Source organism: Apis dorsata, unplaced genomic scaffold (assembly GCF_000469605.1).
Source record: "Apis dorsata unplaced genomic scaffold, Apis dorsata 1.3 scaffold_118, whole genome shotgun sequence".
NCBI classification, from domain to species: domain Eukaryota; kingdom Metazoa; phylum Arthropoda; class Insecta; order Hymenoptera; family Apidae; genus Apis; species Apis dorsata.
In genome coordinates, this window is record NW_006263412.1 from 268,317 (window position 1) to 282,544 (window position 14,228).

At 48.6% G+C, this 14,228-nt stretch overlaps 1 protein-coding gene across 12 annotated transcripts in view; it reads right to left on the reverse strand.

The window, feature by feature from the left end:
- Positions 1 to 1,556: 1,556 nt before the first annotated feature.
- The window catches only part of LOC102674684, a 77,649-nt gene continuing 64,977 nt past the window's right edge, over positions 1,557 to 14,228 (reverse strand). For 5 of the 12 annotated variants that reach the window (XM_031509050.1, XM_031509049.1, XM_031509043.1 and 2 more), the window contains 6 exons: positions 12,091 to 12,217; positions 8,575 to 8,710; positions 6,369 to 6,502; positions 4,681 to 4,793; positions 4,508 to 4,581; positions 3,166 to 3,554 (listed from right to left, as the gene is read on the reverse strand). In XM_031509050.1, the coding sequence (XP_031364910.1) occupies positions 3,472 to 3,554; positions 4,508 to 4,581; positions 4,681 to 4,793; positions 6,369 to 6,502; positions 8,575 to 8,710; positions 12,091 to 12,217 (667 nt within the window). In that variant the 3' untranslated portion in view covers positions 3,166 to 3,471. Of the gene's footprint in view, positions 1,627 to 3,165; positions 3,555 to 4,507; positions 4,582 to 4,680; positions 4,794 to 6,368; positions 6,519 to 8,574; positions 8,711 to 12,090; positions 12,218 to 14,228 lie in introns of those variants that run through there. The other 7 variants (XM_031509045.1, XM_031509046.1, XM_031509044.1 and 4 more) reach the window with 7 other exon arrangements.

Consider the following 14,228-nt stretch of genomic DNA (forward strand, 5'->3'; position numbering starts at 1 on the left):
TTCTAAAATAGCGATCGATACGAAACAAACTCAATCACTGTGTATTTGTCATATCGGATTTTTGACCGACTACCACTGTTCTCTACGTTTTCGGCAAAAATTCCTTTTAAATCGTTGCACTCGAATAACTAATTGATATTGTCCCAAAGGCAAAGCGCGCGCTCCCGTGTGCCGTTCATTATTCGCCGGTTCGTTTTTCGTGGTTCGCGCACCGCAACGAAAACATCGCGTTTCATTTTTTGACATTTAGATTCGTAACGGGATAAAAAGGAAACGTTATCGAAGATTTGTAACCGGTTAATTTTTCCAACGGAAAATTTCGAAAATTAATCCGTGCATACCGCCGTGCGATACTTGCACGATCGGATTTCAAAAAAAAAAAAAAAAAAAAACTAAAAACTAAAAACGACGATCGAATCCACCCATTTTTACGCGAGGGAATAGGCAGTCGCAGCGCCGTTTCCTCGAACAACGAGTAAAATTTCCACGGTCGTCTTTCCTTAAAAAAAAAAAAAAAAAAAAAAGAAAAAAGAAAAATCGTATCGAATCGTAACGGGAAAAAAAGGAGAGAGAAAGAGAGAGAGGAAAAAATGGAGGGGAAAGAAGAAAAAAATCTTGGAAAATCTTTCTTCTCATTCGAGAGAGTCATCGCGTTGTCTGGAAAGAAAAATCGTCGAGCAATTATCGTCCGTTCGCTCGTCCCTCTTTAAACGGTGCTTTTCATTTCCCGGAAAATACCACGACAGTGCTACTTTACTAGCTCCTTTATTTCGAAACAGTTTCGCCAGACGAGTCAAAGAAGAAAGTTGGCCGCGCGGCATCGTCCTCCTCGCAACGAAACTTTTCTCCACCGTAATTACAAACACCGTTCCCCCAACCTATTCTCACCGATCTGCAGCTCGCAGTCGTCGATGAGAAACCGGTGTGGTGACCGTAAATTCGTCTGGAAGCCGAAAAACGTATCCAAGGAGGGGGAACGAGAATTCGATCGATCCGAGCAGGTGCGCAAGATTTTATAATTCAAGATGCGGCAGGGAATGGAAGGAAGAATTGCGGAAGAAACGCCGCGAAGAAACAACTTTCGAAGAAGAGGAGTATCGACGATTTTCATCGAGGTGCCCCTCTTCCTCCTCGCGTTTCTCCTTCAGAGGAGGTGTCGCCTTCCCTTCTCTTCCCCGCGTGGATAAACGACACGGTGGTGGAAAGTGGAATAATTGAGATTTATGTAGTCGCAGGGGAAAGACAGGGCGGAAAACGCGCGCGGAGGAGGCGTGCGCGCCATGGATGGAACAAAAAAGGAGAAAGAAAAAAAGGAGAGAGGAAAAAGGAGGAGGAGAGAGTCGCTCGGCGAACAAGTTAATTAAAGGGGGGGGTCGACGTTAGGGGACCGCGAGCTGAATATCGATCAACTTGAGATTCAATTTCGATCGAAAGGAATAGAATTTATTATATAGGGGAGATTCGATGGATTCTAATAATTTTAATATAGCTGTTAAGGTTGGGCCGGGGGTCGATCCATCTTGGCCGTAACCGGCCGTTCTCCGTTATACGAGCACGCGAACCTTTGGCTTTTAAGCTCGAGCCGTAAGATTTCGCTTCACCCGTTCGGCCGTTGACACGAATTTGCTATAAAAAAAAAAAAAAAAAAAAGAACTTCGAGATATGCCGCTTATTTTTCTTTTTTTCTTTCCTTTTCTCTTTTTTTTTTCTTTTTACGTATCGTTGAGAGACGAGCGATAGAGACGAAGGGGGTAGGGTAGGAGTGGATGGGACACGGAAACGACGACACGGTTATAATTGGCGCCTGGTATCGATTCCCTCGGTCTCCTCGATGCCAAACTCGTCGACGAACGTCCAACACACTCGATCGCTCACAAATGGAGAAAATTCGTGCCGGCGTCGAATGTTAACCGCCCGTAATCGAATTCGATGGTTGGTCGGTTGGTTGGTCGGTCGGTTGGTCACCTCGTTTCGAGGATCGCGACTCGAAACTACGAAATGGAGGAGAACGAAGAGGGAGGGAGGAGAGAGAGAGAGAGCGCGTCGATACATATTCAAAGGACGGTCAGGCAAGCAGGCAGGCAGGTAGATAGGTAGGTAGGTAGGTAGGTAGGTAGGTAGGTAGGTAGGCCGTCTGGTTTGGCACGGGCCATTAGCATCGATCGTCTTCCGGGAGACTCGCGTCGACCGACCGTTTATCCTCTCGAGAATTTCCTTGGTATCGAGTTAAGGGGCGCCCCTCTGCGCGTTCTCTCTCTCTCTCTCTCTCTCCCTCCCTCTCTCCCTCTGTATTGTCTCGTGGCACGAACCACCATTAATTCTTTCTCGATCGCTGGAAACACCGTTCGTTGGACGAGATCGAGTCGAATTTTTCTAATCGCGCTCGTTTCGCGATATATATATATAGCGGAAATGAGGAGGGGTTGGAGAGATATAACAAACGAGGAGGGGAATGTTGAAAATCGGTCGCTTTTTTAATGAAATACGATTTATTTGCTAAATATTTGCGAATATGTATATGTATATATATACATTAGGCCATACACACAAGTACGCGTACGATCTCTTTCCGATGTGGGGTTTCTCGGGCGACAATGACGCGAGATGCCGATCATTGCGCATTGCGTTTCTCTACGGAAAGCGACGACGATTCGACGACGTTTCGCCTCTTTTTTTCTCTAATCTCGATCACGAGGTATCTATTCTTCTCGATAGATACGGCAGGCGTGGTGGTAGTAGTGGTAATAATAATAGTATGTATAAAGTATTCACAGAGGCGTCTAGGAGGCGGAAGAGGAGGAGGGGGAGGGGGAGGATCGCGAAGCGAGCGAGGGATCGAGCGAGCGAGCGAGCGGGCGCGTCGCGTCCTTCGGGAAGTAGACAACGGGAATTAGAAGCTTGGAAGCCGTACAACTGGGATGGATAACACGTACTTACTTAGACGTATCGTTACGCGAGTGCGCGCGTGATGCGAGAGAAACACGGATAGATATGCGCGGGAGGGTGGAGGAGCGTGGAGGAGACGGCTGGCTCGCTCGTTGGCTCGCTCGCTCGCTCGCTCGCTCGCCCGATTCCTATCCATCATCGGTCCAAGAATAATCATGCTCGAGTCCCCTCGCTTCCGTACACGCGTATTTTTCGATAAATATTTACGGCCAGCCCGTGCTCCCGTCGAATCGTTCCGAATTAATCGGCTTACACCCTCGTAAATCGTATTTTCGAGTCGCGTGCCGTAATACGCGGCACGGTAAATCCGGGCTCCGCGTTCCTCCCTCCTCTGGATCGATGATCGTCCATCCGGCCAAGTAGCCAAACGCGGTCCTTTCGAAACCATTTCCATTTCCTCTCCTCTCCTCTTCTTCCCCACTCTCATCGACGCTTCGCCCTCTCTCCTTCCGACGACGGTCTCCTCCTCGACGGCTCCTCGGAGGAGGGAAGCGCGGCCGGCCGCGCTCGTCGTCGATCCTACTCCTAGACCAGCAGCGCGGCGAGCAGCGCGCTAACCACCGTCAAGCGGCAGACGGCAGACGCGAGGGTGGTCGCGTGTCCTGCGACTGAAACATCCGGAACAAGCGAGGTATAGTGACGAAGCGAGGCAAGGATTTCGCGCGAAATTTCAACATTTTAAGCCGACTTTTGCCCGACACCGGAGAATAGACAGGGGGAGAGGGGGAGAGGGGAAGGGCAAATGCGACAGGAGCAGCAACGCGACGTACGTCGCTTCCAAGAACAACTTGGACTAACTAGAGAAAATCGAAGATCGTTAAGAGCAATTTCGTCGAGACGTTCCCTCCCTCTCTCTCTCTCTCTCTCTTTCCCTTTGCCTCCCCATTGGCGATTTTCGAGTAGACGCGAGGGGAGTAAATTTCTCCTCTCGTTCTCCTTTCTCGATCGATCGCCACCATCCGTTCTCCGAGCTCCATTTTTATTTTAATTTTTCATTTATACAATTTCCTCCGTCCATCCTCGGGTCAAATGGGCGGTTCGTGGCACGTGATGGGGCGTAATTTACGCGTTGAAATTGATCGTGAAAGAAAGAAAGAAAGAAGGGCGATCGCGAGGCAAAAGGTAAACGAAAGGTAAATTATTGTTTTAATTTTGAACGGTCCACGGACGCGGCCGTTTCTCGAGGGAGATCTCGGTCCGACTTTGCGGCCGGCCCAGGCACCCCGTTCCACTCTGGACGACGACGACGATCGTAAAGCATCCTTAATTCGTTAGAGGGCACGAGCGATGCTTAATTTCCTGCGAAAGTGACTCCTCGCGCTCTCCCCCCCCCTCTCCGTTCCTTTTTCCCTCCTCGCTTTCTCCGGGGTTGCGCCTCTTTGGTCGAGAAATAACGAGGTAATCGTTTCTCGCGACGTCAAGCACGCGTTAATTAACGCGTCCGTCGTTTCGACGGTTCCCGTCTCTCTCTCTCTCTCTTTTCCGCACGAAGGAGAGAGTTAAACAACGAAAGAAAGGAAGGAAGGAAGGAAGAAGGAGGAACGAAACGAAGGATGCTTACCGAAAACTTCCGTTGTGCGAGTCTCGAGGAGCAGCGCGTCCGAGTTTGAATCCAATTCCACGGTCGCCTCGCATCTTTTGACAAAATTGATAGAGACGCATTAATCGTCGGACTCGAGGGGGGCTGGTTGATGTGATGGTGGTCGGAGAGGAGATCGTCCAGGACGAAATTACCTGACGTTTATTTTGTCGCCAGCGAAGTGATTCGGTTCCAACTGTAGCCGTAAACTGGATATCACCGAGTAGAGTCCGTGCTGCTCGAACACCATTTCCGTGTCGGGCTTCACCTGAAACGAATCAACGACGGAACGTGTTCTTCCCCGAATTGTATGTCGTTACGATCTCGTAACGGCGATCGATCTCTCGCCACGGAATTATATTTCCAATTATCGCGATCGAGGGAGACGACGAGGGCGAGGACGAAACGATACTCGATTCGCGCGCGATTCGACGCGATTGCGTGGCGTAATGGAAGGAAAGAGGAGGGGTGGAGAGGGCGAAGGGAAGCGGAAACGTCGTCCCTATCGAGATTTCCTCCCCTTTCCGCCCAACGAGATTCCCAGCCGCGGGCCATCCGAGCAAAGAACCTTGTCCCTTCTCCCAGAAATGATAACCGGATGGATGGATGCGCGTTTAGACCTCCTCTCTCTCTCTCTCTCTCTCTCTCTCTCTCTNAAATTTTCTCGAATTTCGCGAAGCTACATTTCGCTTCTTCTTCCCCTCCTCTTTCGAATCTTCTTCCCGAAACGATATTCATTATCGTGATCGTAACCTCGATCTCTTCTTGCTCTTTTCGAACATCTCCATTCGTTCTATCTCCGTTCGAATCGAAAGGATACAAGGCCCGAAACGAGGAGGCCTTGTATCCTCCGAATCGAGAGACGAGACGAGACGTAGGACGTTTTCGAAACGATATTACTACTCGCGTTAAGTGGCGCGGTAAACTCGCTCAACTCTTAATGGACATCGCCGAGAGAAGGCGAGGCAAGTTTTGCCAGAAGCAGAGGGAGACAGAGGAGGCGGCGGAGACGAGGCGCGGCCGATAAGGGAAAAGTTTTCGAGCCGTCGTATCGCGTCGCGCGCCGTGTCGCGATTCGTCGCGAAGCCCTAAAGGGGACGACCGACGTTCATCGACGTAATCTTTAAACCGGGCATCCGCTCGCTTCGCCCCGCTCAACTGCTTCCGCTTTGCGGATTATATTCGAATCCCCCGACGACCTCGCGCGCGCCAATCGCTTCCTTTCTCCAAATCCTCCCGATTTTTTTATTTTCCCGCGGACAAATTAGATTCCTTTCCCAGCTCCACGTCACGTGGATTAATTAACCGAGTTGCCCGAATTTCGCCGTCCCCTTTGTCCACGTTTCTTCTTTCCTTCTTTTCCCCTTTCTTCTCCGCCCGACGGGAGAAGAGGGAGAAAGGGAGAGTTGGAAAGTTGCAAAGTCGTCGAGTTTCCGGGAGAAAGTGTAGACGAAAAGAGAAGTGTGGTTGCGTAGGGGCGGTTCGTCGAGACGGATACGGATTGCACACGCTATATATTACGCGCCTTCTCTCACGGCTTTCGGTAGCGCTCGTTAATTGGAACTTTGGCTCATCAAGCATCGTCGTCGTTGCCGGTATCGCTTCCTTCGACCGGCAGCCTAAGCGCTCTCCCTCCCTCTTTTCTCTCTGATCCGTTTAACGATCCCCAGGTCCTGCTCGTCGTCACGCTTCGTCTATCCGTTGCACGCTTTCGCCTCTCCAAAGTCTATCTATAACTTTCGACCGTGGCAAACTGTGTAACTTTCTCTCTCTCTCCCTCTAATACGAAAGGGAAGACCCGTTTCCACCGTTTCCTCCCCCCAAGTTCTCGCCTTCCTCTCACCTGCTTCCCATTGATGAACCATTTGAACGTCGAGGCGGGATGAGACTTGCCGCTGGTGCAATTCAGACCGAGGATGTCGCCGCTCGCGTAAATCTTCTCCTCGCCCGTTATCAACGGTCCCTCTTGAGGTAGAACTGCAATCACAACAACCTTTTTTTTTTTTTTTCCTCCCCTTTTATAAACGCTTTGTTGTTTTTCTCTCTCCATCTTCGTCGGAGATCGGATTCGACGGACGAAGTCGGATCGTTTTTTGGGTGGATAAAAATAAAAAAATAGTTCATCCCTAAGTCTTGCAAACCTGTCACGTTTACAATATTCTATTCCCTACTGCGTAACCCTTTCGAGGGCAAAACGATTCGGTTCATAATTATCCTTACCCTGCTCCCCTTCCTCTTTCTTCTCTCCCTCCTCTTTTCGCAGTTTACGAAATTTTTCCTTCCTGTTTCATCCCTACGCACTTTCCTTCCCCCCTCTCGAGGAGAACGAGAGTTGAAATTTACTTCGAGAGATCTTCGCTCAAAGTAAAGCTTTTACATCGGCGAGAGTAACGTCAAACGTGTGTTTCCAAAAAGAGAGAGAGAGAGAGAGAGAGAGAGAGAGAGAAAAGGAAATTGGACGAACCGTGTCACGCGATTCCCCGGTTTTACTTTCGAGAAGGAAGGAAAGAGAGGGGAAAGGGCAGAGACACGAGGGATGGCCGCGGGTTATTTGCCGCGTACGAAAATTTTCCACGAGGTCGGTAAAGGCACGGTAATGGCGGGTACGCGGCGGGTTATCGATCGTGCATAGGTCGGAGAGCGCGGCCGGACTACGGAGAATAGAAGGAAACGCGGCGGAGGGGGGGAAGGAAATTTCATCGTTTTCGAAGAAACGCTTTCGAAAAGGCTTTCGAACGCGTTACGCGGCCCCCTTTAGTCTCTCGCGTCGCGACTTCCCTTTCCGAGCCCAGCAGATGCTTTTACGCTCGAGAAGCCTTTCTTCCTTTCCTCTCCCCCCTCTCTTTCTTTCTCCTTTTACGCCCCCTCCTCCTTAGCCCGCTACACACCACGGACTCTCTAATATTCTCCTCGGACTTTGTCTCTTTCTCCCTCCCTCTCTCTTTCCTTTGCGAGCGCTATCCCGAAAAATTGAATCTCCATTTTCACAAGGATCGCGTGGGAAGCGGGTGGTGGAAGCGGGTGGGAGGAGGTTAGAGCTTAGAAGAAGCCGCACGACAGCTGCAACGTGCGTGAACGTTCTAATCGTGCGCGTGACTGTTGGAAGGAAGGAAAGGTTTTCCTTCGATTCGAACGGTGCATATCTCAAATAAGCTGGATAAAATTGATTTTGTGACAAATGCGTTAAAATTTTAAATCGTCTTTTTTTTACAGATTAAATATGTATATTTAGGGAGAGAATCGATCGATGATTGATCGGTCGTTTCAATAGAGAGATATTCCGTAAATTTTTTAAGAAGCGTTTTAAATTTCAATTTTATAACGGGTACAACCGATTTCGTATTAGAAATTGCGCAAATAATGTAACAACGATTCCATAATTTTTTTATATTTTTTAATTTTTTTAATTTTAATTTTAATTAACTTTTTAATTTTTTTATTCCATTTATTTCGTTCCACGCGAGAATGTACATATTTTTCGCACAAGTTTGCAAAACTTATTAGAATTATTAGAATTAATTTTAACGTTTAAAGCCGGCCGTAAATGATGTGTACGAGCGGATTCTTTGATCTAGCCATTGGTACGCAGTATGTCTTTTTCCAATGTTTCTTTCATTTTATAATTTTCAGTTTTATCGTTTTTATCGTTATTTTCGTAGCAAATAAATTGTTCTTTTCCTCGAACATGTACGTTTCTTTGGAATGCCATTTCCAATTCTCAAACTCCAAATCTTCTTCAATCATAATTATTTATATTTTCTTTTCTTAATGTTATTCGATATTAACTAAATGCAATGTTAATTTTTCTTATACATTCAGTTTTTGCATATTTTTTAATCGAAATGATAAATTATAATAAAAAGCGTACTATCCTTTTCTAAAAGTTAAATCTCTTAAATAAAATACCTAAAATCGAGAAAGAAATAATTTTGTCCAATTTACCTTCTCCTACTCGCTCGAATCTTCCACGATTATTTCTTTCTCTCTTTCTTCGTCCAACATAATACCAACCAATCATAATTTTACGACCTTACTTAGGTTCCACTCACCTACGATCTCCATATTGGCTTCCGCGTTGACCGCATTGAAGCTAGGAGCCTCTGTGATCACCTCGCACTTGTATTTCCCGCTGGTGTACAGGCTCACGTTCTGAAGCAGAACTTGCTGGTGATCGGAGCGCCGATACTGAAACAAAATCGTCCACGTCGCCCTATAAATCGCGGCCACTAATTTCTCCCGGGTTTTCGCGAGCGAGAGTTTCCCGCTTTATCTTTCCAACGGTGATCCCTCCCCCCGTGGCGAGGGGTGGAGATCGATGCGCGACTTTTCTCTCCACCCCCTCCCCCCTTTTTTTAAAACTCCAAACAACGGGGAACCGTTTCGAAACGTTTTTCGGCCACGACGATCACCCACCTCTCCATTCCGAGCTGTTGCCTAGTTCCCCCTACTACCACTCTCTCGTTTCCTACCTTCACCGTTTCCGCACAGACGCTGCACAGCTTCAATTATTCTTCATAGATAGAATATTACGCTATGAGGTGGGTAAGAGGCTTACACGCGCTTATATCGATTTATTGCCGCACGAGCGTGCCCCGATCTACGTGTATCGAAAGTTATTTCGACGATGGATGGATGGATGGATGGATGGATAGATAGGGTCTCTGGCCAGTTAAAAAAAAGAAAGAAAAAAAGCAACGAGGAGTTGTTTCGTTCTTTCTCCCTCTCTCTCTATTCTTCCTCTTTCCTCTTCACCCATATCGAAAGTGGAGAGATCCGATCGCCGATTAATTCCTACTACGTTGAGAAGGAGTGGTGGGGCAAAGGGAAGACCCGCCAACGTTGATAATCCATTTATCAGACACCCGGTGGCGTGTCTTTTTTTCTTTTTTTTCGCTTCGGAGTTACAAATATCCACGATCCCCTCCCCCCTTCCTCGCGCGCTTTCGAAAGAGCCGAAAAAAATTCGATCGAGATCTCGACTCTCGGGTCGTCGAACGAGCGAGCGAGCGAGCGAGAAAACGTTTTATCGCGACGACGAGGATGGCCTCTGCGCAAACTTTCCTCATCGACAAATCGATTTACGTTTGGCGAGAAAAGTTGCGGGAAAACAAGGAGGTGGGGGAGGGTCCAAGTCGAAACGTTGGCGGGAATCGCATTACCTCCGGGGGTTATTTCGTTCGTGTTTCGCCGGCGAGCGGCGCGCGGCGCGCGACTCCTGCGGACCGACCGATTCGCCTCCAACGAGGAAGAGGGAGAGAGAGGGAGAGACGAATGGCGCCGCGCGTCCGCTATTCACCGAGAGAAACGGCTGCTGCACACGTCCCCGTATACGTCCCGATAAAACGTGACTCGCTTTCTCGCCTTCCTTTTTTTCTTTTTTCCCTCCCTTTCTCGCGCCAACTACGTTTCTCGGAAATAAGAGGATCTGCAAAAAAGGTACTCGCCGAGAGAGAGAGAGAGAGAGAGGGGGAGAGGGAAGTTTAACGCGGAGAAAACTCGCGAGAGTTTTTTTTTTTCTTCTTCTTTTTTGAAAACGATTAGGCGTGGAAACGAGATTTCAAAAGCGACCGCAAACCTCTTGCTTCGTTCCTTCGTCCGAGTGGAAATTAACTAACGACGACGAGGACGACGACGAATCGTCGAGTAGGAGGGGAGGCGACCTCCGCGAGCCGATAAAACTTAATCTTCTCTGCTCGTCTTCGACCGCGAGGAATTCTCGATCCCTTTCTCTCCGTTCCAACGAAATTATTCGAGGGAGAGGGAAGGGGTTAAATAAATGTCGAGAATAGAGAGGGAGGCGGGAGGGAGGATTTAAAATTTTCAGCGATAGCGAAATTAAGCGTGGCGATGTTACGTAACGCGGGCGAACGAGAGGGGGGTGGAGGAAAATTAAAAGTCGAGATCCCTCCCTCCCCCTCTGAAGTAGAAAATATACGGCTCCGGCCGCTAAATCCACTTAATTCCTGCTACTCCAATAAGTGTCACGCGAGCGATATCCAAGCGGAGGAATGGGCGGCGGTGGAGAGGGGTGAAAAGACACGCTCGCTTTTGTCCACGAAAGAAATTTCTTTGTCGATATCGGGCGGCCATTGGACCGAGTCAGATTAATAGCCGTGCTCTCTCTTCCTCTTCCTTCCCGGAGTTCTCCGGATCCTCTTCTCCGGAGAAAAAGGATGAGCCGATTCGAATCACGTAACGCTCGTTACGCGTCGGCCGATATTAACGAGCGCGGTGGAGGGGGGAGGAAGAGGAGAAAACGGAACTTTCGTGCCTTTCGTTCGCCCGAAAAACGCGGAATCGGAAACGGACGTATCGTATCGAGAACGGTCTCGATGCGATTCCGTTTCGTACGGCTTTCCTCTCCCTCTCTCTTTCTCTTTCTCTCTCTTTCTCTCTCCGCATGGACCTCCGCGATCCGAGAAGAGATCGATCGGTTTTATATATATATATATATATCTTCTCTCTTTCCTTCTCTCCTTTCTCGCGATTCGACTTTACAACCGATATAGCTGCTTCGGTCACGAGAGACAACCTCTCCTCCCTCTCCTCTTCCCCCTTCCTTTCGTCTCGCCCCGATTCGTCAAACATTTATTCGGGACGATAAAGACACGACGACCTCGTTCGAATGGCGCGGGAAGGACAACGTACGACACACGTATCGAAACGTATCGCCAACTTTATGCCCACCCCCCGCCCCTCCCCTTCCCTTATTCCGTCGATTTGAACCGGCTCGATGAAATACTTTTATATACGACGTCGAATAAAATTCGAAAGGGGAAATTGAATAGAGGGTTCTTACGTTCAAAGCTGCGTGACGTCTCGGCCTCGTCGCGAACCAACCAACGAACGAACCAACGATCTCGAGCGAGGAAACCCGCGTTTTTTTATTTTTTTTTTTTTTTTTTTTCTTTTTCTTGCGCATGGTCCCAAAAACCCGTCCTTCGTTTCGGACGGATGCGAGCGATAAAACGATCAGACCCGGAATATTCAGACCTTTCGTCTCTTCCTCTTTTTCCTTTTTTCTCCCCCTCATCGTCGACCACTTTTCGTTCGGAAAACGAACGATCAAACGAACCGCTCTCACGATCCCAAACGACGCTTATGATTTTCTTCTACAATTATTCTCGAGGGATCGAGGAATAATAATTTGCGAGATTTCGTGGACAAAGGAAGGGGAAGAAGATAAAAAGAAAGAGGAAAAAGAAAGAAAAATCGTCCACGAAATGTTTACCTTCGAGATCGATATATATATATATATACGTATATATATACATATACATATGCCGACGCATATTCGCAAAGGTAATCGCGCGCATCTCGTAACACGCAAAGAGGTCTGTATACCGGCGTGGATATTGAAGTTGGAGATGATGCGAGATAAAAGGAGCGACGAGCGTAACTGCGCGCTTTTTCCCTCCGTACGGCTTTATCCGTGCCGGCTCGTAAATGGAATTTCTCCCGATGTCGCGCTAGCTTTGTTAGACGTAGTTGGTACTCGCGAGCCTGCCACCTCACCCCCGGAACGGCGCGCTAGAACTCGAGTATTCGAGCCGTTTTCGACTCACGTCAACTTTAACCCCCTCCACGTGATAGGTGTGCTTCTTGGGCTCCCCTCTGGGCACGTATCTGTAGAATTCCTCGTGGTCCTTGTACCACGTGATGGAGTAGAGCTTGTCCGTTTCTAGGTCGTATCTGAAACAGTGGAACAGGGGTAAATGACGCGCCGTTCAATCCTTTCCGATTCGTTTATTTATCTCTCTCTCGATTGATATCGATTCGAGTCGAGACCAAGAAGGGAGGACGGATGAAAACGGGTAGTCGGGCCGCGCACGAACCGCGAATCGTTTCTCGATTAGTCGTAGACCGTTTCGATGGCTGGAAACGTGCGAGTAATGGAAATTGTTATTCCGTTCCCCGACAACGAATATTTGAAGTATCGAGCGCGTTTGATGTATTCTTTTACATATCGGAGATTTTTCTCCCCCCCTCCTTCCCCGTTTATCCGATATTCCGTGGAATCGTCTCATCTGCTGGTCATCCATGGAACTCGTTTCGTTTCGTCTCGTTTCCAAGCCTTATGATTCGCCCATTCGAATATTCTCCGGATCGCCGATATTTTCCATTCGTAAACTGGAGGAGAAACGAGAAAGAGAGAGAGAAAGCGGAGGACAGAAGGAGAGGAGGGTAAACAGCGATCGTCGGAGAGGAAACGTTCGTAATAACGGTGTATATACATAACGGTGTACGATAACGTAATTACGACGATAGTCGGCACGAAGGAACGAAGGCATTGTCGCGTGACAAACTTCCTTCGATCCAGGGGAAGCAACGATTACGGTAATTGATCAACATCCTCCGGTCCAATCCACCGGCATACTCCGGATCCGCATCAATTTGCTAATCGAGTCCTTTCCCCCCCTACCCTTTCTTCGTTCGGTGGGAGAGAGAGAGAGAGAAAAAAAATCCCGAAGGATTTCATTCTCGATCCGAACGAAAGATCCGGGTAATTTCGATTCGAATTTCCAACAACGGAATTTCACGAGCAAACGAAATCTTTCCCCGATCGCCTCGTTCTACAGCAACAGGCTATTCCGTTGAAACGAGAGAGAGAGAGAGAAAGAGAGAGAGAGAGAACCGCGATAATTAATATTCGTAAAGTAATTAAACTAGCGCGTTGGTCGACGACGACGACGACGACGACGATATTCCGAGAGAGGGAGAAAGACAGAGAGAGGAAGAGAGAGAGAGAGAGAGAGAGAGTTGCATCGCGATCCGTCGGATCCTCCGGTTCCGTTTCCGTGCACCCGTTATTCCATGGAAATTTACACGCGTTCGGTGTAAAACTAGTCGACCAATTCTCGCGCCACTTTCGTCCCTAAATTCGATTACCACCCGTCGAGTTACGCTCCCCCCTCTCCCCCTCTCCCTCCCTCGTTTTCAACGATCATCTCGATAACAAAAGCGGTCGCCAGTCAAGTCGCAAGAGCATGTTTACCGGCAATTAAATTTTCACCTTCACCCCCGACGCGAATGGAATGGGAATCGCGATCAATAATAACACGTTATTCCTCGTTCAGATTCCTCGTCCTGCCTTCTTCCTCTCTTTCTTCCGCTCACGCTTCCACTAACCCTTACGGCTGATTTCTCCGCCAAAAATTTGCACTCGAGAGAAAGATCGTCATTTTCTTTTTCGAAAATCTTCTTCGAGTGACTTTATTATCGAAGAGTCTCGTGAGAAACTATTGCTGCATTTCCAGAGAAAGGTGGTACACCGATACTCGGATCGCTACGCAGACTATAATCGCCTATAGGAGCCAATTTAATGCAGAGCGACTTTAGTCGGCCGTGGTACGTCGGTGGCAATTTACGGTGAGCGACTTATATTCGCTCGACTTATAGCAAGGAAAGGGAGTTAAATGTCGCCGATCCGAGCGTGGCTCGATCGCGACGTTTCCTACGGGGAGAAGTACGATAAGGCGACGCGGAACAGGGGCAATCCTGTCGTGGATCGTTTGCGCAGCGTGTCGGCCAACACTGGTAGCCGGTTGCTCGATACGCCGACGCGCTCGCATCGTGACATGGACGTACCCAAGGGGGACGCATCCATGGAGGAAGGGGAGGAACGCGCTTCCGCTCGCATCTGCTGTCGCCGTCGCCTAACCTCTCCCCGGTTGCAGCCAGCGGAAAAGGGATTGCCGCAGTC